Genomic DNA, 27,637 nt, shown 5'->3' on the forward strand with positions numbered 1-27,637 from the left:
TTTGATTAATTTTGAAGCTAACATTTTTCAAATTGTTGAGGAATTTTTGTTGGCGGACTTTGGCAGATTTAAACCTATTTCAGTTTGTGTGAAAATTAAGCTGTTCTCGTTAGAAAGCATCTAAATTAGTTTTTTTTTCACGCACTTTTAAAAATATAAAAAAAAAATAGAATAGATGCATATATATATAAAATAGCCCGATTTCCTACAAATAACAAATTTCAAATTTTTCTAGCATCAAATATTGGCTAGCTATAAAATAGCTAACTTGTCATCAGTGGCTGCATTAATTCTTATCGACTGAACGATATATTATTGTTCCGTGAAAGCCAAACTGTGATTTTTAAATATCGGTGACAAAGAAAGTTCTACTTATTTTCAATTTAAAGGCGGGCACATTTTATAAATGTTGCTAGTTCGAATTTCAAAGCATTTTGGTCTTATAAGCAAATGCATTTGCGATATTTGATGCGTGGGTATCGATAAGCCCAATTTGCATTCATACTCACCTCTAGATTTAGCGCGGTTTTAGTGAGAAAGCTTTCATGCTGAAAAGCATATTCCAATTGTGCTCAGTTTGGAGCGGCGTCGACAAGTGAGCGGTTGTGTATTATACAGCAGCAGTTGAGGAGCAGCACCAAATTTAGAATTTGAATATTTTGTGTGGCGATTGTGTGTGCGTAGTATAGAAACATGTATCACCTGAAGAGTTTGGCCCGTCAGGGCGCCATGCGTCAGCAGGAGTTGACTGCGTTGGCCAAAGCTTTGCCCACTGCTGTGCTCCAGACACGCAACTACCAAATCCCCGACCGTCTAAAGGATGTGGCCACCGCTAAGGATCCACGTTTCTTTGACATGGTCGAGTATTTCTTCCATCGTGGTTGCCAAATTTCCGAAGATCGTCTAGTCGATGACATGAAGGGCAAGTTGTCCCTGGACGAAAAGAAACAGAAGGTAAAGGGCATTCTGCAACTTATGCAACCCTGCGACCATATCATCGAGATTGCATTCCCATTGCGTCGTGATGCTGGCAATTATGAAATGATTACCGGCTACCGTGCCCAGCACAGTACACACAGGATCCCCACCAAAGGAGGTAAATACAATACCACAAACCATTTTATTTTTTAAGATTTCTTTTTTTAATGACCGGCATCTCGGTTTGAGTGAGAAAACTGTTAGCCAACTGTTGGTAAAATCGATTTTCCTATACATTTTGTGCAACTATTTCTTGTCTGCCCAAAAATTATGTAACTGTGAGGCCAACGAAAACAAATTCAGAGCTTACCCCAAACCCCGCCCACCACCCAGCACCCAGTATTTTTTCTCTTTCGCGCACACTCCACTTTGTTTACGTTGTCTCTGCCCGGGCACAAAACATTCAGCCTATGCATTTTTACAGTTGCTCTGCCTTCTGCTTTTAGCAATCTATGTAAATTGCATAAGCAGAGGCGCCGTTACACGTGTTGCCATTTGATTTCCAAGCCCTTCAAGTGTTGCCATACAGTCTAACCTGACGCCAACACCTCCACCTTCCAAAGCCAAATCCCCCCACTCTCATCTCTAGAAAATATTCACATCATTTTCTTATCGCGTTGTTGGTTAATTATTTGAGCATTTATTCTTCTTTTTCCGTTTTGCTTGTGTTCTATTTTTAATAGTGCTTTTTGTGCTTTTGCTATTTGTTTTGCTTTCTTATTGGAACTAGAACAGCACCAGAAAAACTGCACAGTGTGTCTAAACTTATGAAATATGTGTTGACTGTTGTCAGGCCACTCCCCTTAAAATAAGTAACTAACCATTTTGCAAACTTCACAAAGTTACGCCAACTAAATAGATTGCCTAATAATAGAATCAGCAAAATCTGTATGGATTTATCAATCATTAAAATGAATTGGCGGAAAAGGAAAATCGTTGCGCCACGGTTCTTATCTAACCTTGGGTGGGCGGTTCGCCCAAAAAATAAAAACACGTCGTATTATCGCTCATGTTTTGTTTTTGCTTATTGTTATTGACTGGTTGTTGATAAAGCTCGCCTTCACGACGCTGGAGCATAAATGGACGATTCATTTTTATGATTTTATTGTTGATTTGAAAATGTGGAACCTCGTCGAAATTGGTTGTAAACAAGTTTGACAATCTGTTGCTAACCGATAGGAGTTTGTTAATTATACCTCCAAATATTTTGATATTTTAGCTACATTTACTTGCTCATTTAGGTGCGAAATTGACTTTAGTAATTTGCTAAATAGATCAGGCTTTTAGTGCTGATATTAAATACATGTGTACTATGTACTTGTTTTCCACATTTTCTATTGCACTAATTAATGTTAATTGCTGTACGTATTGTGTGTGTATGCGCACATAAATTGACACAATGACTTCATGGCTGACTTTGAATTCGGTAAAATATATACATATTCACGGCTCATTTTTAATTCAGTTCCACAAAAAATGAAAAAAGCACAAATATGAAAACTGGTTTTCGGCGAATCCCCTTTGAATGTACATTCGTATTGGCGTAAATATATCTTTCAATCAGCGAACGTTTTTTTTTTTTTTTATTTTTGTGCTCACGTGATGGTCACGTTGCGCCAAATAATTACAGTCGAGTCACACTGTGCAGGGTGTTTCGTTATGGTACAGCTTTCTATGTCGTTGAACTGTTTTCATTATGATGTTAATTGTACCATTGAAATTGAGGAACAAATTTAAAAGCTTTCACTGTATCAGTCTAGTCGCCTTGTAAGTCAGCTGATAATGTAAGCAGTTCTATCATTATCAGCCGGCAATACCGGTTCACTGCATTATAAAGTACATATATAAAACTACAAGTGTATATATATAAATATTTCTACACATGTATTTATACACACAGCGTTAATTTATTACTACAAATCGCCAAGTTGCATTTTGTATTCAAATAAGTAGTGTCAACATTCAGTTGTTGTCTAAATACAAAATGCTTTGTTTGCAATCGTGTCTTGCTCAAGTGGCAAACACTTCAGATAAACATTGAGTTACGCCCCTGATAATACTTGCACAACTACAAACAAATGTATTTTTATTATACTTATTATATCATACTAAAATTTACTCCAATTTAGTTGACAGTTCTGCAAAGTTGTCCATAAAAAACTATTTGTTTATTTCGATTCTAAATCTCATGCGTCATTTCCTGCTCATTTTCTCGGCAAAGGTGCTACGTGCATACGTGTATATCTAATCCATTTCGAGTGTATATATGTATGTATGTACGCATATAATTCTGAAAAGCAAAATAACATAAGATGCCGTCAGCCCACGCCAAAGAAATCTTTATCATATGGCTAAAATGCTTGTCAGCTGACGCTGCTCACTTTGGGGGCAACCGGTTTTGGGACTATCTCGTTGCCAAAGATTGCGATTGCTGTTGCCAATGGGGTACAGTGCTCATAGACGTGGCAGCATATATTATATATGTATATATATTCGTACCAATACATACACTCTCCACACGATCGAGCCCCCAAAAAAGTGAAAAACTTATCGCGCTGATTGTATAAGCTCTATAGCTATACATACTTATATACTACTTTAATACTAATGGAATCTACACACATGCATTAGCTAACTAAACGCATAAATAGATTTGCAAGTTGTGATACGGGGGTATATACTCGTATTTGTTCTATACACTTACAAAAAGTCACGCGTTTGCCTTTTTTCCTTGAAAAAGTTATAAAAAAGGGAGCCATTAAAAATTTTTTTTTTTTTTTTTTTTTGCGAAAACCAGTTGTCAGCAATTCATTTCAAGAAATTCATATTTTTTTAATACGTCAAACAGTAGACTGCAGCTAGTCTCTAAGAAGGTATAGTTTTCTGAAATGAACTAAAACAAGTATCTTAATTAAATTAATAGTCTTAAAATGTTATCCTATGAAAATTTAAAAATGTCTAACTTGAATTTAATATCAGCCAGAAATTAAATAAAAATATGTTAAAATACATACTTTGATGGACATGTCTTTATCTTGATCGATTCGGCTTCACTGTTCACTATCTAAAGCTTTCACTGTACTCTAAAGAACAGAGTCAGAGCAAATACTAGCGAAAAAAAACCGAAATGTTTATCGCTGTTGTTATGCGCTTAAATACATAAAAGCAAACCTAAATACAGCGATAGGCAGAGAAAGAAGAAGAAAGGAAAAATAACAATAAATAGAAGGCAGAAAACAACTGAGGCAACAGGCGGTTGAGTCGATGAATCGAATTTGTTGTTTTTTTGGTGTATGTCTGAATTCTTGTTTGTTTTCAAGCCCCAAAGACAAGTTCGGATGAAAAAGCTCTAAAAGCTCACACGCATAAGAAACACAAACATGAGCATAGAAGAAGCTTCGCACTTTTTAGAGCAACATGTACTAATACATACATATCCGTTTACCAATACAAATGCACACTTGCTAACTGCAGTGGCAGGTGATAAGAGAAGAGAATATTAGCTTAGGAAATGCTAAAGTTCAGCGGATTCATGGCCAAAGACATCAAGATCAACACTTGGCAACCGCATTTAATTAACTTTCGATTTTTTTCGTTGATTTCTTCACTTTTTCGGGGGCTTGTCAATGGGTTAAAAATGAGAACCAGTTTTGTTATCAAGAGTGCACTTTGCGCCTGGTTATATAATTATATCTGGTTCTGGAATTGTCGCATTTATTGTATATCGATTACATCGTAAAATTTAAAAATAAACTTTTCGGTGCAATTAAATAAGTTGCCGATAAGCTAGGAAGTTGCTTTATCTTATCGGAGCACCGACTTCTTATTAAAAGATATCAAGATAAATGTGTGCAAACAAAAGGAAAACAATAAAGATAAGAGAGCATAACATCAGCAGGTGTGACTGTATTTTTTTCTTGATCAAGCATTACGACATGAATTACAAGAAAACATCGCTGACCCACTTTGGCATTCGGACAGCACCTTAATGCACGTGTAAACCAACTAAAAAACAACTTTTGCTTTCAAAATACCAAAGAACCGTGCAATTTGTTAAGTATTTTTAGCGTTTTTTCAGTTGGATTTGATCCAAGAATGAAAACGAGACAGCTGTGAACATAAATATTTGATGACTAGACGGTAGGTTAGGAGGAATGTACTTAACTTAGGTATAGTCACTACTTTCAAGGTTTCTTTCTATGCACATGTGTCGTATACGTAATATGCTTATGCAATTCAATTTCACTTGCAGGCATCCGTTTCTCGTTGGATGTGTCTCGTGATGAGGTGAAAGCCCTGTCCGCTCTGATGACCTTCAAGTGCGCCTGCGTTGATGTGCCCTTCGGCGGTGCCAAGGCCGGTCTGAAGATCAACCCCAAGGAGTACTCCGAGCATGAGCTGGAGAAGATCACACGCCGTTTCACACTGGAGTTGGCCAAGAAGGGTTTCATTGGCCCCGGCGTCGATGTGCCTGCACCCGATATGGGCACTGGCGAGCGTGAAATGTCCTGGATTGCCGATACCTATGCCAAGACCATCGGCCATTTGGATATCAATGCCCATGCCTGTGTCACTGGCAAGCCCATCAATCAGGGCGGTATCCACGGACGTGTGTCGGCCACAGGTCGCGGTGTCTTCCACGGTCTGGAGAACTTCATCAATGAGGCCAACTACATGAGCATGATTGGTGAGTTGCCTTTATTTGTAGACTTAATATTTGCCTAATCCATTTCCATTCTTGCTCATAGGTACCACTCCCGGCTGGGGCGGCAAGACCTTCATCGTGCAGGGCTTTGGTAATGTTGGTCTGCACACCACCCGCTATCTGACCCGCGCCGGCGCCACTTGCATCGGCATCATTGAGCACGATGGCACACTCTACAACCCAGAGGGCATTGACCCCAAACAGTTGGAGGATTACAAGAACGAGCACGGCACCATTGTCGGTTATCCCAATGCCAAGCCTTATGAGGGCGAGAACCTTATGTTCGAACAGTGCGACATCTTCATTCCCGCTGCCATCGAGAAGGTCATCAACAGTGAGAATGCCCACAGGATTCAATGCAAAGTGAGTATCCTGAGAGTTGAAGCTGCTTATGCGAATTCCGTATACTCTTGTTAGAATTACAAAAACAGAGACAAAAAATTAGGTAAAATTTCAAGAAACCAAGCTAAAAATGGAAATAAGAAAAACATTCAGGGTATTAAATAAAAGTAATATTCGGAAGAACGGTTTTGTTCATTTAAAAACGTAATTTATATTTTTATTATCGTTGTACACATCCATTTTGATAGTAACAGTCATAAATTTAAGTAATCGTCTTATGACTACTTTAATTGATGACTGATTAAGATTTTATTGGACTTTTTAGCAAGGTGACGCTTAATAAATATTTGATTTATTAATACCTTATTGGTTCTGGAACCAAAATATATAAGAATATTAGAAAAAGGTGCAAAACTCGAAATCAATCATAATTTTTTCCTGGCTTAATTTTTCTAACTTTACAAATATCGAATTTTTAACTTTTTCTTTCAAAAGGAAGTCTCATTAAATAGAGAATTTAATTTGAATCTATTAATTTTAGATCATCGCCGAGGCTGCCAACGGTCCAACCACGCCTGCCGCCGATAAGATTCTCATTGATCGCAACATTCTGGTTATTCCCGATCTGTACATCAATGCTGGTGGTGTCACCGTCTCGTTCTTCGAGTGGCTCAAGAACCTCAACCATGTCTCATACGGTCGCCTGACCTTCAAATATGAGCGCGAGTCCAACTATCATCTGCTCGGTAAGTTCCTCTAATATCACTTAACTTTGACTCTCTATCTTTCAATATCTATCTCTATATTTAAATATATACTATATATCGCTGGCTTGTACTATCGAATCATGCCATATCATTTAGAAAATTCATTTTAAGGGTATTTGGTTTCAAAATTCCTCAAATTAATTATTGATTATTTAATTATATAATTAAGTAAAGGCCTTACAGAAAAGCGGCTGCTCTTTAGCATTTGCTCTTCCATTTGGTTTATTTGGCTATAAATTGATTGATTTTAGTGCTCCTCTCATGTTACTCTTTATTATTATTATAATCAACAATCCAATTGAAAAGCGTAATTTAATTAATTAATTATATTGCCATCATAGTAATTCGTTGTTTATTCTATTTCTTCTTTTTTCCGTTTTTTCTCTATCACCAATGTAGACTCAGTCCAACAGTCAATTGAAAGAATTATTAACGACGGTACATTATTATTAATTCCTCTTTTTTCTATTACTTCTATTATCTCCATACCCACCAAGTTCACCTTAAACAATTTCCTCTCTTGCTGTATTACATAAAAAAAAAATCATCTGCATTGGTTCCTGTTTATTTTAGCTTAAATTCTATGTAAAAGTTAAAAACAAATTATTATATTGTTCGTAGTTGTAGATTATCCTTGTGTTTAAATATCCTTTCCATTTGGTTGAGCTTATTTGTGACCCCATTATGCCTGAGTTATCGCATTCTCCACATATATATATATATTCCATAAACACATCCCAAATGTGCTCTAACTGTGCTTCCATCGATTTTCTAACAAATTCTATGTAGTTGACGTTCTATTTGAATTGTTTATCCAGCATGTGGCTTACTTAATTAATCGCTTCTCTCTTCATCTCTGCCTGCTAATCGTATAGAATCCGTGCAAGAATCCTTGGAGCGTCGTTTTGGACGTGTCGGAGGACGCATTCCCGTCACCCCCTCGGAATCGTTCCAGAAGCGCATCTCTGGTGCCTCTGAGAAGGATATTGTGCACTCCGGTCTGGACTATACCATGGAGCGTTCGGCACGTGCCATCATGAAGACAGCCATGAAATACAACTTGGGTCTCGATCTGAGAACCGCTGCCTATGTCAACTCCATTGAGAAGATCTTCACCACATACCGTGACGCCGGTTTGGCCTTCTAAGCACAGCAGCTAGAGCTGCTAAAACCTGAAAGCTGGAAACTTAACTAGTTTATTAATCAACCGAACTCAAAAGCAAATAAACATATTGCATCCGCGCACCTCCGTTTTTTTAGAGAGTCACAAACAGCAAAAAAAAAAAACGCATTAAACAATTAATTTATATAAAGCCAAACAAAATTTTGTTCAACTTTTAACTTCAATTTTAATGTTTTGTATTAAGATAAACAAAGTGAAAAGCGAGCTTGAATTGTTTTCGTAATAATTATTTGTTGATTTTCTCTAAGTTTTAAGTTTACAAAATGAAAAAAGAAGATGAAATGAGCGTAAAAGTGAAGCAATTGCATTTTATCAATTATGTATCGTAATCCTACGAGACGCTCTGTTGCCGCAACTTTTAAATTAAACAAATATCAAATATACACATAAAACATAAACTTTATGCAAATGTATTTTTAATTGTCAATTGTTCGTTGGCCACTAAAATGATCACAATAATCGTTGATAAATTTTAGTCTCAAAGTTACATATACATTGTATAATTGGATTGGAATGTATGCATACTAATAGTAGATAATAGTTAGTTATACAAAATATATAGATATATATATATAATGGGTCTACACATAATACTATAAGTACACTTTTCGTTAATTACGAAACAAAATGCTGGACAATACCATGTATAAATTGGAAGTTTGTATGTGGATGTGGTCATTGTTAAATTTCATCAATATCAAAAGTTTTCGCTTAACTAATTTAAAAAGTTATCTGTGTGCGTATTAACGTGGTGCTTGTCATCCTGTTGCATTTGTTCAGAGCGCCAGAGATTTAGGGAAGAGCTGCTGCTTCACATAATCATCGATCATTTCGGTTAGCAAGGCGCGTGTGAGTCGAGGGACCTGAAGCACATAGCCAAAGTCTTTTAGTTTCGTATTATCCAAATAGAGATGCTTGTGATGCAGTTGCTCCTCATCTAAATACGGTGTCAGTGGCGTATTTTCAATGTCATTGCGTTGACAAATCTCTGCCCAGGGCGCCATATGCTTGTCATTGATTTCACCGACCGTATCGCTTGGATAGAGCTAAACAATAACAATGAAAATATGAGATGAGTCATGTGTTTAATGACTTACCTTAGTCAGATTGGACATAACAATGCCAAAATATTCAACATTGATATCGAAAATATCCACAAGCAAATCGCTAATACTGCCCTGCGTTGACGCTGAGTCATCCACAATATTGTAGACCTGTCCAGCCGCTTTGGGACTCTGGGCTAATTGCCAAATCGCCGCACACACATCGATTACATGCACCGTATTGAGACGCATGGCATCATTCCACAGTAGCTTCATTGTCTCCCCGAGGTATTTGTATATGGCAGCTATTATAATGCGTGGCACTGCATAAAGTCGATTCCATTTCATTTAATATTGAAGATTACCGACTGTTAATGATAACTGATACTCACTCAAGTAGCGCTTATCACCAATGCCGTAAACAACGGGCAGGCGTACCACCGTATAGCTGAGACTGTTAATGTGCGCCAGCTCCTTCTCCACTTTCAGCTTTTGTTTGGCCACACCCGTCCAGGGCTCCAGCTTGCAGTCTTCCTTAAGCGGCGTCTTCTCGCTGCTGTTCACACAACCCGAGCTGAGCTCCACATACCGTTTGACCTGTTGAGTGGCGGCCTCATTGGCACAATTTATGCTCAGCTTGTAAATGCCCTCCTTGTAGACGGCGTCATCTTGGTTGGCACGCGTCTCGGCAGCACAGTTGATGACTACATCCCAGCCACGGTTCGTTGTTGGGTGTGGTGCGAATGCCGATTTGCATGAGGCTGTGAAGTGCATACAAGGACAAACAGCAAATCAAAACCTGTTTCAATCACTCCACAAAGGAAGTGTGTATGCGTGTGTGGGTTGAATTCTTACATACCGGCATTAATTAAATTCGCGCTGCAAAACTCCACTTTATCATCAGCAAAGGCCTCGGTTTGCTGCTCGTTCAGCCATGCCATTTGTGGCGGTGTCTTATCAACAATGCGTATTTCCTGTGTCAACTCATTCTTTAACAAGTAAGTCACCAAGTTGCGTCCAATGAATCCACAGCCTGCGGGTTAAAGTCGTCGTGATAAGTTGAAGGAGATATCGCTGCGATTGCACTTGCACTTACCGCCCAAAATTAAAACAGTTGGTTTCTCGGACATATTGCAACGACGACGCACGCAACGAACACGACAAAATGACTAGACTCTTGCTTTTGTTTTACTTTTAAAATCTTGCTTTTTATATATATGCACTGTTGCTTTCTGGCAACGCGCGGCGTCTTAAACCGAAGGCTGCCCATTTATCAAAAATTCCCGATCTGGCTCGATTTTTTACCTAAACAAATTTGGTAAATCGATATCAGGTTATCGAGCAGTTGATAATTGATTCGCATTTATGAACCACTTAAATCGAAAGAGCTCCGTAGTTCAATTGAACTTAGGGCCCTAACAAACGAAAATTTAAATTTTAGTTGATGCAAATTTTAAAATGCAATAACTTTGATATTAATTAAACATTTTGATGAAAATTTAAAATTCGAAATTAAAAAAATGTATATATAAATTTTAATGAAGATTTCAAGCTCGTCAACCCAAGGGGAGAGAAGTTAAAAATTTAATTGTAAAAAAAAAATATATATCATAAAATCGAGAAAATTTCTAAAAAAAATTCTGAAAAAATTTACAAAATTCTAGCTTCAAAAATAAGAAGAATTTCAATTTAATCAAATTTTCGAAGTTGCAACTGAATTTTTTTTTATTAAATTAGAACAAGCTGCCAGATCGGGAAATTCTGTAGGGCAGCCCCAAATACAACTCTAACCCAAACAAATTCTAGCTTGGGTTGTTTGTTGAAATTAAAACCGCGAAATTGTTCAGATTGCAAATAAATGGCGCATAATCTCAAAAATGTTGAGCTTAAACTTCAAGACGTGGAGGTTTTGACAGCAGGAATCCTTGCGGAGCTTGTAAATGGCATTCTTGACTTCTTGTTATTCCATCGCAGCCAAATTCCGTTTGTGTACAAGACTTACAAATATTATATTGAGAAATGGGATGAGACTGATGAAACCGAGAACGCAGAAGAATCCTTTCGAAACTATCAATTACAAAAGCAACGTTTCTTGGCCAAGGAAACCAAGAAGTCTATTAGCAATATGCGAGAGGTAAATGTCAATAAATAGAAGAATATCGCGTCCAAAACTAACAAGACACTGTTTCTTGCAGATAATAAGATTAGCGTTTAAAAGTAGCAGAGCCGTCAAGAGTTTACGATTTTTATTTGGAAACAATACTTTTATGCCAGCCGAGTCATATACAATACACATACCGCATGCATCCATATCAAAATATCACGGGAATCTACACGCAATGCCAGAGGGACCCTTGAACCAAACACTTCTTGGCCTGCTCACCTGCGAGGAGCTCTATACACTCTGGTCAACCGAGCTTAAGACAACCAATGTTTTCCTGGAACTGGAGCTGCTGACCAACGAGAGTGAGCAACAACGTGAGACATTGAAACTCTATCCTAAGGATGTTCTTAGTCAATTACCTCGTAGCTGTAAGAATATCCATTTGCATCTGTTGCATGTCAACGAAAATGCTAGTGAAGAATTGACCTGCTGTAAGGAGCTAGTTGTGTATCAAGACTTCAACTTTTTAAACCTAGAACCCGAAAACGCCGAAGAGAGTGTGTGTATTGATGAAATAGAATGTAATAGTGGCTGGTGGCAGTCGGATATAATAGTACGCGGATTTAGAGCTCCGAAGTACGACTTATGGTCCAGCTAACAAATATCATGTTTAAATCAAATTTTATTCAATAAATTAAATTTTCCTTTGTGCCAGAATTTTGTTATTTCTGTTTAAACAACGATGAATACCGCACCTTCGAAGCTGGCCGAGCAAAAAGTCTGCAAAAATTTAGAAATTCTAGCTTTAAAATTACAAAAATTAAGAAAAAGTCGCATTTATTCCAAAGACCTTTTATATCGATATATTATATGACAAATTCTTGGGCTAAAATTTAAAAACAATAAATGTATTTTTTTGTTTGTAAATATATGTATATTTTTATTAAGCATACAATAATCAATACATTTATTAGGAGAAAACATTTCTCATATTCTTGGTGATAATAACAAAGAAAAACAGTCTGCTGGTAATGCTAAGCTGGCTGGCTTTATCTTAATTGTTGAAAGATCATGACTTTTTATATTATAGCGCATTAAAATGTTTGCTAGCAAAATAAAACCAAATGCTCGGACCAGATTTTGTCCAATACAAGTGCGCTTTCCGATACTAAATGGCAGAAAATGTGAAAGATTTTTTCTCAGTTGAAATTTGGTCGGTTCGTTTTCCGAACTCCTATTGTCTTCTTTCATATTTTTAACTGTACTCTTCTCTTCCAGAAACCGATCAGGGTAAAATTGATCAGGATTACTCCAGTATTGTGGTCCCTTGTTCAGTATATAGTTATTTATAAACACAATGGTACCTGTAGTTACTCCAAATCCAGATATAGCTGTATCCTCCGTAGCCACATGGGGTACAATGGGAGAGGATGAGTAACGAAGGACTTCGAATATGGTTGCCATTGTGTAAGGCATTTCAGACATGTCTGATAGATTAATACTTCGTTCCCCGTTATTTGAAATTATATCCACTTCATACTGAATTTTCGTACCAATATTTGGATTCTGGGCAATATAAGCAAGAGCTAGCATTACCAAATTTCCAACAGCTGAGTGACCACCAAGAAAGTCCTCCAACATAAAAATAATCGTATTGCGGGACATGTTTTTGTTCTCTACTAAACTTTTTAGCAGAACATCCGTAAAGTCGGTGTCGGGTTCATCAGGATCCACATTGAGCTCTCTTTCATTGACAACCCGATCCAGAATAAATTTACGTATTGTTTTGGACCAATAGCTTATCCGATTCAAGTGACCAGTGTAAAATGGTAATAGCCATGGCAGGAAGTCCAATGGATGGCCTTGGTTTATCTCCCAAAAGATTTCATCGAAGAATCTCACAAATTGTTTAAATTCCACATCATCATAATCAAACCGCATTGAACACATATATTGGTAAAACATATTTGCACATGCTGCATTTATAATAGGTTTTACATCGATGGGTTGTCCAGGCACGATTTCATTCTTCAACCTTTCCATTAAATGATCGATCTCAATGCAGCCCACGGTTGACATCTTGGTGAAGTACGAGGTTGATTCCTTCGGGGAACAATGTCTTCGTGCTAAATTTCTTCGCTTTTGTTGCAATTGTGACCAGTTACAAAGGGCAAGAGAGTTGTTACGATCACCTCCAAACAGTTTATCATAGCGCAGGAAATTAGGTCGTCCTCCGAAAAACTTTCCATTCTTGTTGAGCACCTCCCGTATCAAATCCAAATTGTTCACGATTAGGCAGCGAGTGTGTCCAAGAGTTAGGCTGTAAATATCTCCATATTGTTCCGCTAATGTTCCAAATCCTTGAAAAGGATTTTCAAAGCGTCCTATTATATCCAAGTTGCCAATTATTGGCCAAGGATTCGGACCAGGAGCCTGAACAATTTTGCAATATACTTCTTCACTATTTTTCAATGAATTTTTAACAGTTACTTTACGTTTACATTTTGAAATTATTAAAAGGTACGACGTCAGAGTCAATAACGATATAATTGCAAAGATCGCGAAAAGACATTCAAATAACATAATCATTACTGTGTATAAATAAATACCAAACAACATTTTAAGAGATAACGTGTGCTCCTTTTGAGTTTTAGATTTCAAGTGTCTCTGCTCGATTGCCGATCTTAACTAATTGCAGGCTGCATCTTGCAGGTACTTGACAGAAAATGAGTGGAAAAGTGAGTGACAACTGAGTGATTTTAGGTAAACAGAAAATGAGTGGAAGTGAACTTAGGTAAATGCTTGACTGCAAAAAGGTTAATGTTGATGATAACGAAAGCAAAACAAGCGCAGTCAGTGGTAATAGATAGGATATCTATATTTTTCGACAGGTCAAATAGCTTAACGGTCCTAATTACTTATGTGTTTGTTTTTTTTTTTTTTGTGGATAAGGGTTGCCCTCCATTTTTATTCAGAATAGAGGTCACTTAACCAAACGAATATTTAAAAAAAAATAAATTAGATTTGTTATAAACAAAGGAAAGATCCTCATTGTTAGAATTCTGTTTCTGAATTAAGCTATACAACTTTTCTCGACGGCCTACGAACTATAAACTTTCAAATTATGTTCAAAGTTTGAAATTGTTGTTCAATTTTTGCTAAATGATGTTCACATTTGAATTGTGCGCGCTTGTTATTTTTCACAAGCAAGCGCACGTATTTATCGATGTAAATATAATTACTTTGTGTACACACTGTCAAAATAGCCGCAGCCAACTTCAAGTCGATTATGACTAGTAGAAATCTGTTTGTGTTGCCGACAAAATAAAAATCATTTTAGTCTGAAAATATAGTAGCTACGCAAAATGGTAAAGTGAATAAATACAAAAAGTTTGCTTTATAATAAATAAATTAATGTTCGCACTTTGCAGGGCCAAAATCAATCGGCACAAGGAGGAGCTGGGGACAAGAAAGATGACAAAGACAAAAAGAAGAAATATGAGCCACCAATTCCCACTCGCGTAGGCAAAAAGAAGCGTCGCGCAAAGGGTCCAGATGCTGCCATGAAGTTGCCCCAAGTGACGCCCCACACTCGCTGTCGACTTAAGCTGTTGAAATTGGAGCGCATTAAGGATTACCTGATGATGGAGGATGAGTTCATTCGCAATCAAGAGCGTTTGAAGCCTCAGGACGAGAAGAACGAGGAGGAACGTTCCAAGGTTGATGATCTACGTGGCACACCAATGTCTGTGGGTAATCTGGAGGAGATTATCGACGACAATCATGCCATTGTATCTACTTCGGTTGGTTCCGAGCACTACGTCAGCATTTTGTCCTTTGTCGACAAGGATCAACTGGAGCCTGGTTGCTCTGTTCTCTTGAACCACAAGGTACATGCTGTAGTTGGTGTGCTTAGCGACGATACCGATCCCATGGTCACTGTGATGAAGCTGGAGAAGGCGCCACAAGAAACCTATGCGGATATTGGCGGTTTGGATACGCAAATTCAGGAAATCAAAGAGTCTGTTGAATTGCCGCTAACGCATCCCGAATACTACGAGGAAATGGGGATTAAACCGCCAAAGGGAGTCATTCTTTACGGTCCTCCTGGCACCGGTAAGACCCTCCTCGCCAAGGCCGTCGCCAATCAAACCTCAGCCACTTTCTTGCGTGTTGTGGGTTCCGAGCTTATACAAAAGTACTTGGGCGATGGTCCCAAGCTTGTGCGAGAGCTATTCCGTGTTGCCGAGGAACATGCTCCTTCCATTGTGTTTATCGATGAAATTGACGCTGTGGGCACAAAGCGTTACGACTCCAACTCTGGCGGAGAGCGAGAAATTCAGCGTACAATGTTGGAGTTGCTCAATCAGCTGGACGGTTTCGATTCTCGTGGAGACGTTAAAGTTATCATGGCCACCAATCGTATTGAAACGCTCGATCCCGCGCTTATACGTCCTGGTCGTATTGATCGTAAGATCGAGTTTCCACTCCCCGATGAGAAGACCAAGCGTCGCATTTTTACCATACACACTTCCCGCATGACCCTGGCTGAGGATGTGAATCTAAGTGAACTGATCATGGCTAAGGATGATCTGTCTGGAGCTGACATTAAGGCGATCTGCACAGAGGCTGGGTTGATGGCACTGCGCGAACGTCGCATGAAGGTCACCAACGAGGACTTTAAGAAATCCAAGGAAAGCGTTTTGTACCGGAAGAAGGAAGGCACGCCCGAGGGATTGTATTTATAAGTCAATATTCATATTTTCAGTTATAATATATAATTCCTAATCACAAACACATTAAACCAAGTTAACACTTAAATCATTTCTATTTCGCTTTGAATAAATTTGTAGTAATTTTCAGGCTCTGGACACAGCGCTCCAATAAATCATCAACATACTCCTTTTGTTTCTCGGATACTACGCTGAGTGGTTCACTTTGGTGTTCCAAGTATTTAAAGTGAGTCTTATCTGTCGGTTTTGCCAGTTTAAACCGTTGAAAGTTTTCATTTTCCTTTGCCAAGTTTTCGTCAATACTCGCCGCTTTCAGTGTATCATAAAATGCCTGAAGCTTTGCCAATTCTAAGCCAGTTCTGAACCCATCGGCATAGCCCTGATCAAAGCTGTATTGAAAGACCTGTTCACGTCCATCGGCAATTCCGTCTGCATAATTAATCTAAAAAATAGTGTATTTACTATTCGGATGTTATTAATTGTAATGTAAGTATTAACACAGTGATAGCAGATTTTCAACGTAACAGTACACTGTTAACTTAACAGACGCCGGACGAGCAAGCATGCCAGGAGCTCAGTTCTGTTTTTGAAGCACGCTTTTGTCATACCTTTGCTACTTTTTTCTGAATTCGTTCGTAATTTGCTATATTTACAGCTCTAAAATCGGTTTCATCGTCTGAACTGTTGTCTTGTGACATTATAGTTTGGTTAAAACGTAAGTTAAAGTGAAATTGCAGCAGCTAAATTATAATTTGGCTATTGAAAACAAAGACATTCACGTGTTTACGTTGCCTTGTACTTAACAGTAGCAAAACAGGCCTGCTCCTCGCTCACAGAGCTGCTCCACACTTATATAGAATTATAATGGCAGCTGAGGTCGCTCAACTGCTGCTCGCTGTAATTCAAGGGATTCCCGGTGGCGCAACAAACGATGATCTTTCCAAAGCATTGTCTGATATGCCTGCTGCAACGCGGGTTGAGGGACTCAATATTCTATTGCAACAGGGCGGCATAGAAGTACTCAAGAAAGGAGAGAAATTGATATATCGCGCAAAGGATCCTCAAAAGAAAAGTGCGCTACCCAAAGATGCTGACAATGAAGAGAAGATTGTCTATAGTATCGTCGAAGAGGGCGGTAATAAGGGCATTTGGATACGTGATATACGTATCAAGTCCAATTTGAATATGACACAATTGAATAAAATCCTAAAGAATTTGGAAATTAAGAAGCTCATCAAAGCCGTCAAATCTGTGAATGTAAGTAGAAGACATTTAAACGTGTGTATTAAATGCATTAATACGAAATTACTTTAATAGGCCAGCAAAAAGAAAGTTTATATGCTATACAACTTGGAGGCTGATCGATCGGTAACGGGTGGAGCTTGGTATCAGGATCAGGATTTTGAAGTTGAGTTCGTGGATGTGCTAAATCAGCAATGTCTGCGCTTTCTCCAGATGAAACGGGAGGGAGCCGAAAAGAAGCGGGATGGACCATTGGCATTTAAGCAAATGTCCTGTTGCACTGTAAAGGATGTGCACAAGTTCATTTCGGACTTGGGTATAAGCAAAGTCAATCTGGATGAGGATGATCTGGAGACTATACTAAAAACAGTAGTCTATGATGGCAACGCAGAACGCGTTCTTCAATCAGATGGATCGTATGTTTATCGTGCCGTAAATTTACCTCTGCCGGCACCTGGTTTGGTTCAAATGCCTTGTGGTATCTGTCCAGTGATCAAGAATTGTTCCAATTGTGGCGATGTAACAGCTATTAATTGTCAGTATATGAACGATTGGTTGGAATAAAGATATAAGTACATTTTTTTTTTTTTTAATTTTAATTCATTTACCGCGCTTGCTTTAATACGGCTCATCTATGTTCTACTACTGTGTCCAAAAAATAAGGTGACATTGTATTTATTTTGAAAATTCTTTATTTATTCTTCCAAATCAATTTCATCCCCTTCAAAGTAATCCCCTCCCGACACAATGCACTTCTGCCAACGTTTTTTCCAATTTTCGAAACACTGGTTGTAGTCACTTTCCGGGATGGCCTTTAGTTCCGTCTTCGTTGCGGCTTGAATCTCCTCTATCGTGTCAAAACGGTGTCCCCGGAGCGGTCTTTTGAGCCTGCTGAACAGCCAGAAGTCGCACGGTGCCAGATCAGGTGAATACGGTGGTTGCGGAACGATATGGGTTGAGTTTTGATGAAATGATCACGAATTACGAGTGCAGTATGGGATGGTGCATTATCGTGGTGCAGAAACCAAGAGTTGTCTCTCCTCAAATCTGGCCTTTTTTGACGGATACTGTTACGCAAACGACACATAACGCTCAGATAATATTCCTTGTTGACTGTTTGACCCGGTGGAAGGAACTCATAATGCACAACACCACGATAATCGAAGAAAACAGTCAACATGACCTTGATTTTGGAGCGACTTTGGCGCGATTTTTTTGGTCTCGGCTCTCCTTTGGCACGATATTCGCTCGATTGATCGGTTGTTTCGGGGTCGTAAGCATAGATCCAAGTCTCATCGCCAGTTATAATCCGTTTCATGACATCCTGGTAGTCGGAAAGCATCGTTTCACACACTTCAACGCGACGCCCTTTTTCCAAAAAATTCAATGTTTTCGGTACCAGTCGAGATTTGACGCGCTTGAGGCCCAAAACATCCTTCAAAATGGTATTGACTGAGCCTTTTGATATGCCAACATCATCAGCAAGGTCTCTAATCGTTAATCGACGGTTTTTCAACACCAAATCTTTGATTTGTTGGACGTGAGCTTCGTCAGTTGAGGTTGATGGTCGCCCAGGACGCTCTTCGTCTTCGACACGTTCACGACCGGCTTTGAACTCACTATACCACTTGTAAACATTTTTTTTAGACATAGCCTCATCACCAAAGGCTTTCTGCACCATCCTCAACGTATCCGCAGCAGAAAATTGATTCCGCAAACAAAATTTAATGCAAATTCTTTGCTCAACAAATTTCGACATTGCAAAAAACGAGAAACTCACTTTTAGCAGCTCACAAAACGACGCGTATCTCAAACAGTAATGAATATTTTCACATGAAATTTGACATAGATGTCACTCACAGTACTACCAACCTAAAAACAAAAAGAATTCTCCTAATCCTTCAAAGCGCGCAGTTTAAAATCAAATGTCACCTTATTTTTTGGACACAGTAGTATATCGATTTTTATTTGTGCATAAAACTGCTTTCAATTCAGCGCTTAATTTCTACACTTTTGCTTCAAATAATTGAACGAAATTAGAATGATGAAAAGTAACTTTTATCTAGTTTTTTTTTTCTTATCAAAATGTTGCATTTATTCGGGATATCGGTAGTAAACAGCTTATTCTGTCATCGATAATCGTAAGAAATTCAAATCATACCGCGTAAAGAAATATAAAAAAAAAATTAATAAACGCAAACACGAGCTCAATAAACATTTCGGTACACGCAATATAATTACCGAATGTACCGTTTGCCACTTTAACATATATTCACTCATTATTTTGTGAAATCTGATATAATTTCTTCACTTCGTCAGCTGCTGACAGAACCATATATCGATTAATGGCGAAACCGATAGACAATGCAAGCATAAAATACGTGGCTGTCAATTCTGTTATTGTCCAGACGAAAATTGCAACAAAAGCTTAGCACAAAGTTAATATTAATTAAAGTACGTAATATATTAACATAAAATATGCGATAACAGTTGTTTGCCGGCAGTGCAAATACAACTGTTCGACAAAGTGCAATATATACAGAGCAAATAAACGAAAGATAATAAATAAACTGCCAGCCATTCACAATGGGACTTTGCAAATGTCCAAAGAGATTGGTGACAAACCAATTCTGCTTTGAGCATCGCGTCAATGTCTGCGAACACTGCATGGTGCAGAGCCATCCCAAGGTAGGAATTGAACTCCACTGACGTAGAGTATTCCCATATTTTAATAAATTTAATTATTCAACTGCAATTAGTGCATAGTGCAATCGTATCTGCAATGGCTGCGGGATAGCGACTATATATCCAATTGCACACTGTGCGGAACTACATTGGAGCAGGGGGAATGTGTGCGTCTGGTGTGTTACCGTAAGTAACTAAAATCTAGAACTGAACCTACACTTAATCCTTATATATGATTTAGACGTTTATCATTGGGACTGCTTGAATGCCCGTCAAGCCGGCTTGCCTGCCAACACAGCTCCAAGTGGCCACCAGTGTCCCAGCTGTAGTGTGGAAATCTTTCCCACGTCTAATCTGGTCTCGCCCGTCGCCGATGCACTGAAAACATATCTGGCACAAGTAAACTGGGGTCGCAATGGACTTGGTCTTGCCTTGGTAAACTCACCATCAAGGGGATATGCCTGACATATATAGTAATTCTTATACTTGTAGCTTTCAGATGAACAGAACAGTCAGGTGAGAGCCAACGCAATTGCTGCGGCTCAGGCAGCTGTTACCAATATAACCAAAGTGCATCATCATCATCATTCCGCTGGAGAGCGTGAGCGCATGAAATCAAACGGAGGCGCTGACACATCCAGTCCACATTCCGTGCTGCTAATGGATGCATTCAATCCGCCCAGCTCTGGCGATATGCATGGTCTGTTGTTGCCACAAAAGATATACTATTGTTCTTTATTCATGTATTCTTCATTTGCTTATAGCGACCAGCAGTCGGCGTCCTTTGCTGCCACGTCAATCGCCCATTGGTGGCACCGACCGTGATGATAACAAGTATCAACGCCGTACTCCGGCAGAGCTATTCTCGCGATGGACGCGTCGCTTTTATGCTCCATCATCGCGTCCACCTTGGCGACGTACATGGTTCTTGGTGCTCAGCGGCATCTTGGCCTTTATTATGTTTGTGTATTTGATGGCGCTGCTGGGTCGTGCCAGCGGCAACGATGGATTGGACGACAGCTGGAACAATCCAAATCCCAATCCGAATCACTATGAATAAGTGTCTAACAAGTGTGTCCTCCTCTCCGTTATAGTCCCAACATACAGTTATTTATGTAACCCCCTGCCCAAGCATACGAAATTTAACACGAAATCTATTTTAGCTTTTTAATTAATTTTCTATATCTATTCAATATGCGGTTTGACATTCTGCACTCCGCTTGTTTTGGGCAAATCTGGTTTTTTGCGCTTGGGTGCATCCAAAACCTCGTCGTACTCATGCAACTTCTTGGCCAGGAAGTACATCTCGGCCAGGGCTATAATCAGAGCTACAATGACGCCCAACAGGATTCGGAATCCAAAGGGCAAAGGACCAACCATCAAATTTACGCCAAAGAAACCAAATGTAAATCCTGCAGCTACGGAAAAGATGAACTGGGCAACGGCAATAATCTGCTTATTGATGCTTTTTACTGTAAGACAGAGAGAGAGAGATGATTATTTCGATGATTAAATGAAAACATAATCCAAATTAACTTACATTGATAGGCAATGGTGTCCTCGGGATGATTTTTAAGGGTCGCATCGACATTTTTGGTCATCTTTTGGTATTCCCGATTTTGTTGCTCCTGTCGTAGGCGCTGGCAACGTGCCTCCAACTCAGGATTCCGTGGCTTTAGCTCATTCTCCGGCAATATGAGCTCACAGCTTTCAATAAGTTCATGTAGAAAAATATTTGTTATACTCTTAGCACGTAGTTTGGTCAATACATCATTCAGCCAGTGCAAATCGATGAGATATAAAAAGGAACCTTCGGCTGGCTTTGGTTCCTGTGCATCCTCTTGCTCCTCCTCCTCCTCGCTTGCTTCTGCATCGTCAGACTTCTCTGGCAAATCCTTAATCTCAGCTGTGAGCTTATCCAGCAGCTTCGTATCGATAACGGGCCGCTTAAAAGAGAGCTCATCATCTTTTAAGATTCTCGTATTTGAGGGCAATTTACATCCGTTCTTTTTAAGTATATTGGCCACATTAGGAGGCACCTCCAAGAGATGTTCCTTTTGTGCATCCAGAAATGTCAACACCTTTTGCGATGGCCGCAGACGCACACGTGTATCCACAATTGTTGATTTCAGCATGACGTTTGTTTACTTGGTAACGTTGAGCTTTAGCTGCAGGTCCGAGTAGAGTTCGGCAATTTCCTCCTCCTTCTCCTCGAATGAGTTATCAATGCGCTGATAGCCGTGCTGCAGATTCTCTAGAAATTCCTGTTTGCGTTGCTCACGTGCCCGTCTCGCCTCTTGTAGACGTGCGCTGGGCTGCTTCACAAAAAGTCGTAATTAGGATTAGTCATTGCCCAGCTGTGTAATAATAATTAACTCGATTTACTTACGGGACGTTCAACTTTGGCTTTCTCTAGCAGCACTTCGACACTGCTCAGTAAATTGTTAACTTCTGTAGCGAATTGACAGAGGTTTTGGTTACCTAACGCTATACACCGCTCCGATAGATCGTATTTAAGTGAGCCAACAATTTCGGTGACTTGGAAAAGTGTCTCAACTTCGCTGTCGTTGCGTTTAACTTCGAAATTTTCGAGAAATGTTTCGATTTCGCCGTTAATAAATACGCGATGATCTAAAATGCGATGCGGCACTTTGTACAACTCTGTAAAAGTTCAGTTTGCTTAGATATTATTGCAAGGAATAGTTTTCATAAACGTACCTCGTCCAACTTGGCTTATCATTATTTTTCCCCCACAAAACACCTACTTTTTTACTCCCGTCATGTGAGTGGGTCAAATATCGATATACGATAATATTAGAGTTGTATCGTATCGTTCAGAATATGTTCAAATGAGCTATTAAAATGAACGAATGAATAGTTCAATAGAACTTATTTGGAACGATTGGAGGATTAGCCACGGCGCGAAATTTAAATGTGAACTCATATTTACTTGATTGGCAATAAAATTATAATTTGATATTTCCATGAAAATTTTAATAAACTCATTTATTCTTAAGCTGCTTATATTTAATAAGAAATTAATAATTTGATGAAACTTTTTAATTAAAATATTAATAGACTCATTTATTTTCAAGTTACTTATATTTAAAGAAAAATATGATTGTCAAAAAAAAAAACTTTCATGGCAATTGTCAATATTCAATGTCATTATTTCGTAACACGATTTACTTTCCTGTAATTCGAAACTTTGGGTTAATCTAGCACAGCTAGGAACTCTTTATAATTTTATAAATTATAATATATGAGATTAGATGCATATCCACCGTTACAAATTCAGTTCATTTAACGGTGTGTTTCTGAAAATTGTCAATTTTTTTGTTTTGAAACACTATTGTGAAGTGTGTTGTTTGGCCAATGGCCTTAAGGCACATAATCATAGGTTTCTTTGTCATTATCCTCCTGACCCTCATCTGAACTAAGGTGTATGGGCAATTCACAACCGAAATATGCATTGTTGTTGCAACAGAAAGTAATCAGTTTAGACCAAGATTCATCGGCGGACAGCAGTTCGGGATTGCCGAATACAATCATGAGACAGCGGGCACGGGAGATGGCTACGTTCATGCGCTTTTTGCAGCGCACGAATCCCAAGTTAAGACGAGCATCCGACTTTAGGACGGAATGGGAGGAGCGCACCGTTGAAATAAGTATAATGTCGCGTTCCTAAAAATAAAACAGAATGGAGATTTAATCGCTTGCAGTTGGTAATAATTGCCAATTGATTTACCTGACCCTGAAACTCCTCGATAGTGCCAATTTTTGGCATGACCATATCCGAGCAGATGAAAAGGTTTCGAAGCGCCTTCACCTGCTTGCAATAGGGAGTCACTATACCAATCTGATCTGGATGCACTTTACGGCGATACAATTGTATGGTTGTTAAGAAGACCTGACGCGCTTCCGCGGGATTATACCATGACGGCGAGTCCTCTTCCTGCATATTTTCACCCATGATGCCATGAAAGAAGGTGCCATGGGTGCGTGGCATGGTCGTATTAGGTTCAAAAATTGTCAGCAGATTTTGCAGCAAAACTGCTTCACGAGATTCGTTTTCGGAGACCATGGAAATGAGCTCATTGTCATAAAAGAGTTTACTGTAGACACTCATAATAGAGGGAATAGCACGATAGTTATTCAACAGTTTGGTTAGTATGCATGGATTGTAACCAGAGCTGTCGGGGAAACGCAGTAAATCCTTGCAGTATGGCGATCGCTGCAGCAGACGCTCCAGCAGGGATATACTTAGTCCGAAATCGACGGCCTTTAGATTAAGAACCATACCCTGGAGCTGATGAGGATCACCGGCGAGCACAACTTGGCTGCGATTATTTCTCAGCAGTGCAATTGGCACAACACTCTCTGGCTCACAGCATTGGCCGGCCTCGTCGATGAGTACATGGGTAAAATGACCACGTGGAATGTCCATTTGATGAAAGTTACCCAGTGTGCTGCAAGTGCTGATGATGACACGATGCAGGCACAGAAACTTTGACTGGCAACGCAGTTTTAGACCTGAATCTGTGACAATCATCTGGCAAATAAAAGGGGAGAATTTAAATGAGTTATAAGTATATGATTAAATCTACAAATACTTACGTTGTCCTTACAGGTATTCGCGATGCCATAGTCGTTAGTGGCACAGTATGTTTTTATCTCCTCTGGTATCAAATCTTTCTCAACGTGATTGAGCGAAACCAGACGTACAAAATCGCCCTGTGGCAGAACTTTGCTATCGATGATGCGCTTGGTGAGCAGATCCGCAGAGCTATTTGATGGTGTACCAATCAGAAGACGTGCGCAGGGCAAATTGCGAATCAATTGCAACATGGACTCAACCAGAGTTACGGTTTTGCCCGTTCCGGGTGGACCAAAGATGACATACGGCATGTTCTCAGCTTCACCTCTTAGAATATTGAAGACAGCCCGTTTTTGTATCGAGTTCAAGGATGTATTAAACCAGGGCAGTTTGACATCATAGAGATACATATTGTCATCCTTAAAAATCACGTCCAACTGTGGATTGCTGCGCATGGTGACCTTATTGGGAAACAAAAACGGTTCTCCCAAAGTGGAAACAATTCGCTCGACAGAATGGTGTTGCTTGCGAATAGAAGTTCTTGAGAAGTGAAAGGTGACGCGGTAATCCTCACCGTTGTATTTCTCGTGAAAGCCAGCGTTGAATTTTAAAAGGACGCGATTGAAGAGAACTTTATGCACGATGCCCTCATAGGACTTGGCATCCACACCCTCAAAGGGATTTGTGGCGCGTACAGAATCGCCAATAACTATCGAGGGACGACGCTCCGCTAGATCCTCAATTTGCAGCGAAAGGTATTCGCCTTCACGTTGAAAATATGTACGCTCCCGATCAAAATTACGAATGTTGACGGTACATTCAATCTCCTCCAGATGCAGCAGCAGACCAAAGCGCTGTACATAGTTGTCAAATGTGAGGGGTTCCCTTAGGAATGGATAGTCGTTGTTTAAGCGATCCTCCATTTGAATTCGATGCATCGAGCAGAGAATTATATCACGAAGGCTCAAAGGCACTTCATACATTTTAAAATTCCTTTTTACAAAGCGACGCTTGGTCATCATAGCCTCGCCTGGTACCATGGGATTTTTATTGGACCACACCTGATTTGTATAGAATCGGGAACGCTGACTCACGGTTCGTCCAGTCACTTTCAACTGATCAGAGGCAATCACACGAAGCTCCGCCTCCTTGGCCACCAATTCCGATTCACATACGATGATTGTCAGATAACGATTTACCTTGAAAGTGTCGAAAACTAGTGTAAAACATTCTTTCGATTCGCCAATGAATTTCGTGTGCACTTCAAGGATCAGCGAAATTTGGTCTTCAGCTTCGATTTGCCTAGAGCTAAGCGGCTCCACGACACTAATCTGTGTATTTGCTGTATTTTGTATAATAATCTGTTGCAGATTGAATACTCGATTGGTATTATTTCTCAATTTGAATGTGACCTTTTCCTTCTTCCACTGCTCAGAGAATATTAAGTGATCTTTGCCTTCAATGGACACCGCACGCCTTTGAGTTGAAGTATCTGGAAGGATCTTCTTTACCTTGCCGAAATTTTTTTCCAACAATGTCAATTTGACGGCGCGAAGTGAAAACCTATTCTGCAAGCATATATATAAAGATAATTAAGTACAAAAATTAATTATATTAAAATGATTGATTTGCTTACAAGAGTGCACTCGATGAGATCTACATTCACAATGTCTCCCAGATGTAAATCAATACCGCTAGGTAAGTCCTCCTTAAGCACATACGCATCCGTACTGAGCTCCGAAAAATCCTCAAATACTCGTTCCACTACACACCTTTGATCGGTTTGAATGCGCGCCGGTATAACCTTTGTTACCTCCAGAATCTCGCCCTGTTTGTCAACATAACCTTCGTCCAACTGCACCTTACATTCAAGGCATACGGCATCTCCCTTTCTAGGTATAAAACTCAACTCAGTGTTGTCCAGCTTAACGGTCAGCTCACCGTAGTCAGTTTCAACTTCAATTGAAGAAGCTAGACGTTGCTTGATGACCCCAAGAATGTTGCGTTGCTGTGTATTGAAATATGTGGGCTTCTCTAGTTGCAACAATTCCAGCATCTCCTGCGTCTAAAACATGAAATTAATAATACTAATAATTTCGAATAACAAAATATATTCAAGTCACACCTTTGTTTCAGTGGTCTCTTCCCAATTGTGTTCAGTTATGCTTTCTATCTTAACGATCTTTTCAACATTGTTTTCAGTTTTATAGACAATGTATTCCACAACACATCCAGTGTGCAAGTCCTGGAAACAAGGTGCTATCTTCTTGTCAAATTTAATTGAATTATCGATGGTTCCATTGGTCGTTGTTAGGTGTGTAATAACTCCCTTGCGTTTAGAGCAGGGAGTACAAGTCTCATTATGATCCGGTATGCCGGCAGCAGAGTCGGTGTCCTTGTCGATGATGTTATTATTAAAGCTGGTATCATTTGCCTGGTTTTCGAGTATGTGCCCATCCTTTGTTAGTTCCTCGTCTAGAAAGTCATTTTCAATATCGAATAGTTCCTTTTTCAATTGTAGGTCCTTCTTGGTAGAATGCATCAGCAGGTGGCGCAGAAAGGAATACATATTGATTGGCTATTTATTGCTGCGGCTTCTTGTCCAGACTCTCGTACATCCAGTCTGTGTCGTTGATATAGTTCAGTTCGTTGCGCAAATTCTGCAGTCGATCCAAATGAATGTCGTTGGTCTCCTCTTTAAAATTTCTCTCGCTGTTTAAGACCGATATTACTTTGCTAGTAGTCGCCTGGGTGTCGAGTTTCTTTATCTGAAGTGTATCACAAATTTTAAACATTCCTACGCACACACACACACATTAACATACAAACCTCGACGGTATTATTGCTGATGCTGCTTTCTGCTATGTTCGGGGAATTACTCTCGTTGGCGCCGGTAGTTTCACTGCTCATGGACATCGTGCACTGTCTGCACTTTGAAAACTTATTCTGTTCACAGTTTTCTAAGAACTGATCAAAATTCGGTATTCGAAAATATCGAAACCACGTTTTTATGGTGGAAGAAAATCAAATATCAGTACTGTCAAATAAACCGCAAACTTTAAGTTTACAAATGGAGTAAAATGAAGGAGACACAGATCAGAGTTGCCAACTCTTGTAATTATTATAAATAACAGAATTTCATTAACAGTCAGAATGTTAAAATGCTCGATAACAAATCAACAGCAACAGAAAACGATAACGTTGCTGAATTCAAATTTTAGGTAATGCAAATTGCAAAAAAATTTAGCTTTGCAATTA

The 27,637-nt window shown here is 39.2% G+C and overlaps 12 protein-coding genes across 14 annotated transcripts; 5 read left to right on the top strand and 7 right to left on the bottom strand.

Annotated features, from left to right (window-relative positions):
• Positions 1-566: 566 nt before the first annotated feature.
• Positions 567-8,373, top strand: LOC117792930 (glutamate dehydrogenase, mitochondrial). Of its 2 annotated transcripts, XM_034633266.1 has the most exons (6): positions 567-1,096; positions 5,231-5,665; positions 5,727-6,046; positions 6,567-6,771; positions 7,192-7,230; positions 7,668-8,373. In XM_034633266.1, exons 1-6 carry the CDS (start codon positions 694-696, stop codon positions 7,937-7,939), a joined length of 1,674 nt encoding a protein of 557 aa, XP_034489157.1. In that variant the 5' UTR covers positions 567-693; the 3' UTR covers positions 7,940-8,373. The 2 variants fall into 2 exon arrangements, with proteins under 2 accessions (XP_034489157.1, XP_034489158.1); XM_034633267.1 differs by lacking the exon at positions 7,192-7,230 and having other exon boundaries at positions 568-1,096.
• Positions 8,372-10,270, bottom strand: LOC117792931. Its single transcript, XM_034633269.1, has 5 exons — positions 10,115-10,270; positions 9,878-10,051; positions 9,411-9,779; positions 9,073-9,341; positions 8,372-9,021 (listed from the first exon to the last, which is right to left on the bottom strand). The coding sequence occupies exons 1-5, from the start codon at positions 10,146-10,148 to the stop codon at positions 8,752-8,754; spliced, it is 1,116 nt and encodes a 371-aa protein (XP_034489160.1). The 5' UTR covers positions 10,149-10,270; the 3' UTR covers positions 8,372-8,751.
• A 568-nt stretch (positions 10,271-10,838) lies between these two features.
• On the top strand, positions 10,839-11,839 carry LOC117790956. The gene is made up of 2 exons (XM_034630574.1): positions 10,839-11,152; positions 11,214-11,839. Exons 1-2 carry the CDS (start codon positions 10,877-10,879, stop codon positions 11,778-11,780), a joined length of 843 nt encoding a protein of 280 aa, XP_034486465.1. The 5' UTR covers positions 10,839-10,876; the 3' UTR covers positions 11,781-11,839.
• Positions 11,840-12,109: 270 nt separating this feature from the next.
• LOC117789450 (cytochrome P450 307a1-like) lies at positions 12,110-13,694 on the bottom strand. Its single transcript, XM_034628483.1, has 2 exons — positions 13,647-13,694; positions 12,110-13,555 (listed from the first exon to the last, which is right to left on the bottom strand). Exons 1-2 carry the CDS (start codon positions 13,692-13,694, stop codon positions 12,110-12,112), a joined length of 1,494 nt encoding a protein of 497 aa, XP_034484374.1.
• Positions 13,695-14,363: 669 nt separating this feature from the next.
• Positions 14,364-15,921, top strand: LOC117789419 (26S proteasome regulatory subunit 4). The gene is made up of 2 exons (XM_034628442.1): positions 14,364-14,490; positions 14,554-15,921. Exons 1-2 carry the CDS (start codon positions 14,488-14,490, stop codon positions 15,868-15,870), a joined length of 1,320 nt encoding a protein of 439 aa, XP_034484333.1. The 5' UTR covers positions 14,364-14,487; the 3' UTR covers positions 15,871-15,921.
• On the bottom strand, positions 15,884-16,629 carry LOC117789422. The gene is made up of 2 exons (XM_034628444.1): positions 16,464-16,629; positions 15,884-16,297 (listed from the first exon to the last, which is right to left on the bottom strand). The coding sequence occupies exons 1-2, from the start codon at positions 16,551-16,553 to the stop codon at positions 15,950-15,952; spliced, it is 438 nt and encodes a 145-aa protein (XP_034484335.1). The 5' UTR covers positions 16,554-16,629; the 3' UTR covers positions 15,884-15,949.
• On the top strand, positions 16,441-17,674 carry LOC117789421 (probable DNA-directed RNA polymerase III subunit RPC6). The gene is made up of 3 exons (XM_034628443.1): positions 16,441-16,570; positions 16,662-17,112; positions 17,173-17,674. Exons 2-3 carry the CDS (start codon positions 16,720-16,722, stop codon positions 17,659-17,661), a joined length of 882 nt encoding a protein of 293 aa, XP_034484334.1. The 5' UTR covers positions 16,441-16,570; positions 16,662-16,719; the 3' UTR covers positions 17,662-17,674.
• A 1,782-nt stretch (positions 17,675-19,456) lies between these two features.
• LOC117790635 (zinc finger protein-like 1 homolog) lies at positions 19,457-20,939 on the top strand. The gene is made up of 5 exons (XM_034630132.1): positions 19,457-19,785; positions 19,857-19,968; positions 20,024-20,217; positions 20,275-20,482; positions 20,547-20,939. The coding sequence occupies exons 1-5, from the start codon at positions 19,684-19,686 to the stop codon at positions 20,840-20,842; spliced, it is 912 nt and encodes a 303-aa protein (XP_034486023.1). The 5' UTR covers positions 19,457-19,683; the 3' UTR covers positions 20,843-20,939.
• Positions 20,936-21,942, bottom strand: LOC117790636. The gene is made up of 2 exons (XM_034630133.1): positions 21,323-21,942; positions 20,936-21,254 (listed from the first exon to the last, which is right to left on the bottom strand). The coding sequence occupies exons 1-2, from the start codon at positions 21,915-21,917 to the stop codon at positions 20,968-20,970; spliced, it is 882 nt and encodes a 293-aa protein (XP_034486024.1). The 5' UTR covers positions 21,918-21,942; the 3' UTR covers positions 20,936-20,967.
• LOC117790637 (biogenesis of lysosome-related organelles complex 1 subunit 5) lies at positions 21,898-22,588 on the bottom strand. The gene is made up of 3 exons (XM_034630134.1): positions 22,501-22,588; positions 22,172-22,443; positions 21,898-22,097 (listed from the first exon to the last, which is right to left on the bottom strand). Exons 1-3 carry the CDS (start codon positions 22,520-22,522, stop codon positions 21,927-21,929), a joined length of 465 nt encoding a protein of 154 aa, XP_034486025.1. The 5' UTR covers positions 22,523-22,588; the 3' UTR covers positions 21,898-21,926.
• Positions 22,589-22,914: 326 nt separating this feature from the next.
• Positions 22,915-26,964, bottom strand: LOC117791558 (probable RNA helicase armi). 2 transcript variants are annotated; one of them, XM_034631344.1, is made up of 6 exons: positions 26,505-26,964; positions 26,016-26,444; positions 24,400-25,947; positions 23,531-24,334; positions 23,167-23,466; positions 22,915-23,134 (listed from the first exon to the last, which is right to left on the bottom strand). In XM_034631344.1, the coding sequence occupies exons 1-6, from the start codon at positions 26,946-26,948 to the stop codon at positions 23,132-23,134; spliced, it is 3,528 nt and encodes a 1,175-aa protein (XP_034487235.1). In that variant the 5' UTR covers positions 26,949-26,964; the 3' UTR covers positions 22,915-23,131. The 2 variants fall into 2 exon arrangements, with proteins under 2 accessions (XP_034487235.1, XP_034487234.1); XM_034631343.1 differs by having other exon boundaries at positions 22,915-23,466.
• On the bottom strand, positions 26,843-27,481 carry LOC117791559. The gene is made up of 2 exons (XM_034631346.1): positions 27,209-27,481; positions 26,843-27,147 (listed from the first exon to the last, which is right to left on the bottom strand). Exons 1-2 carry the CDS (start codon positions 27,293-27,295, stop codon positions 26,962-26,964), a joined length of 273 nt encoding a protein of 90 aa, XP_034487237.1. The 5' UTR covers positions 27,296-27,481; the 3' UTR covers positions 26,843-26,961.
• Positions 27,482-27,637: the final 156 nt, after the last annotated feature.

This window comes from Drosophila innubila, assembly GCF_004354385.1.
Source record: "Drosophila innubila isolate TH190305 chromosome 3R unlocalized genomic scaffold, UK_Dinn_1.0 2_E_3R, whole genome shotgun sequence".
Taxonomy (NCBI): Eukaryota; Metazoa; Arthropoda; class Insecta; order Diptera; family Drosophilidae; genus Drosophila; species Drosophila innubila.

Bases quoted from the DNA above. Each gene is read 5' to 3' on its own strand.
- LOC117791558 (XM_034631344.1), bottom strand. From the start codon at position 26,948: ATGTATTCCTTTCTGCGCCACCTGCTGATGCATTCTACCAAGAAGGAC. The intron at 26,445-26,504 runs GTGTGACTTGAA...TTCATGTTTTAG, and splicing joins AAGAGACCACTGAAACAAAG to ACGCAGGAGATGCTGGAATT. The intron at 25,948-26,015 runs GTAAGCAAATCA...ATATGCTTGCAG, and splicing joins ATCTCATCGAGTGCACTCTT to AATAGGTTTTCACTTCGCGC.
- LOC117790635 (XM_034630132.1), top strand. From the start codon at position 19,684: ATGGGACTTTGCAAATGTCCAAAGAGATTGGTGACAAACCAATTCTGC. The intron at 19,786-19,856 runs GTAGGAATTGAA...AACTGCAATTAG, and splicing joins TGGTGCAGAGCCATCCCAAG to TGCATAGTGCAATCGTATCT. The intron at 19,969-20,023 runs GTAAGTAACTAA...TATATGATTTAG, and splicing joins TGTGCGTCTGGTGTGTTACC to ACGTTTATCATTGGGACTGC.
- LOC117789450 (XM_034628483.1), bottom strand. From the start codon at position 13,694: ATGTCTTTTCGCGATCTTTGCAATTATATCGTTATTGACTCTGACGTC. The intron at 13,556-13,646 runs GTACCTTTTAAT...AAAATTGTTCAG, and splicing joins TCGTTATTGACTCTGACGTC to GCTCCTGGTCCGAATCCTTG.
- LOC117790956 (XM_034630574.1), top strand. From the start codon at position 10,877: ATGGCGCATAATCTCAAAAATGTTGAGCTTAAACTTCAAGACGTGGAG. The intron at 11,153-11,213 runs GTAAATGTCAAT...TGTTTCTTGCAG, and splicing joins CTATTAGCAATATGCGAGAG to ATAATAAGATTAGCGTTTAA.
- LOC117791559 (XM_034631346.1), bottom strand. From the start codon at position 27,295: ATGTCCATGAGCAGTGAAACTACCGGCGCCAACGAGAGTAATTCCCCG. The intron at 27,148-27,208 runs GTTTGTATGTTA...GATACACTTCAG, and splicing joins TCAGCAATAATACCGTCGAG to ATAAAGAAACTCGACACCCA.
- LOC117789422 (XM_034628444.1), bottom strand. From the start codon at position 16,553: ATGTCACAAGACAACAGTTCAGACGATGAAACCGATTTTAGAGCTGTA. The intron at 16,298-16,463 runs GTATGACAAAAG...ACTATTTTTTAG, and splicing joins TTCAGAAAAAAGTAGCAAAG to ATTAATTATGCAGACGGAAT.
- LOC117792930 (XM_034633266.1), top strand. From the start codon at position 694: ATGTATCACCTGAAGAGTTTGGCCCGTCAGGGCGCCATGCGTCAGCAG. The intron at 1,097-5,230 runs GTAAATACAATA...TTTCACTTGCAG, and splicing joins CAGGATCCCCACCAAAGGAG to GCATCCGTTTCTCGTTGGAT. The intron at 5,666-5,726 runs GTGAGTTGCCTT...TCTTGCTCATAG, and splicing joins CAACTACATGAGCATGATTG to GTACCACTCCCGGCTGGGGC.
- LOC117789421 (XM_034628443.1), top strand. From the start codon at position 16,720: ATGGCAGCTGAGGTCGCTCAACTGCTGCTCGCTGTAATTCAAGGGATT. The intron at 17,113-17,172 runs GTAAGTAGAAGA...TTACTTTAATAG, and splicing joins AAGCCGTCAAATCTGTGAAT to GCCAGCAAAAAGAAAGTTTA.
- LOC117790637 (XM_034630134.1), bottom strand. From the start codon at position 22,522: ATGATAAGCCAAGTTGGACGAG. The intron at 22,444-22,500 runs GTACGTTTATGA...GAACTTTTACAG, and splicing joins GATAAGCCAAGTTGGACGAG to AGTTGTACAAAGTGCCGCAT. The intron at 22,098-22,171 runs GTAAGTAAATCG...TTTGTGAAGCAG, and splicing joins AAGCCAAAGTTGAACGTCCC to CCCAGCGCACGTCTACAAGA.
- LOC117790636 (XM_034630133.1), bottom strand. From the start codon at position 21,917: ATGCTGAAATCAACAATTGTGGATACACGTGTGCGTCTGCGGCCATCG. The intron at 21,255-21,322 runs GTAAGTTAATTT...TCTGTCTTACAG, and splicing joins GGACACCATTGCCTATCAAT to TAAAAAGCATCAATAAGCAG.
- LOC117792931 (XM_034633269.1), bottom strand. From the start codon at position 10,148: ATGTCCGAGAAACCAACTGTTTTAATTTTGGGCG. The intron at 10,052-10,114 runs GTAAGTGCAAGT...TTTAACCCGCAG, and splicing joins AACTGTTTTAATTTTGGGCG to GCTGTGGATTCATTGGACGC. The intron at 9,780-9,877 runs GTATGTAAGAAT...TGCACTTCACAG, and splicing joins CGCGAATTTAATTAATGCCG to CCTCATGCAAATCGGCATTC.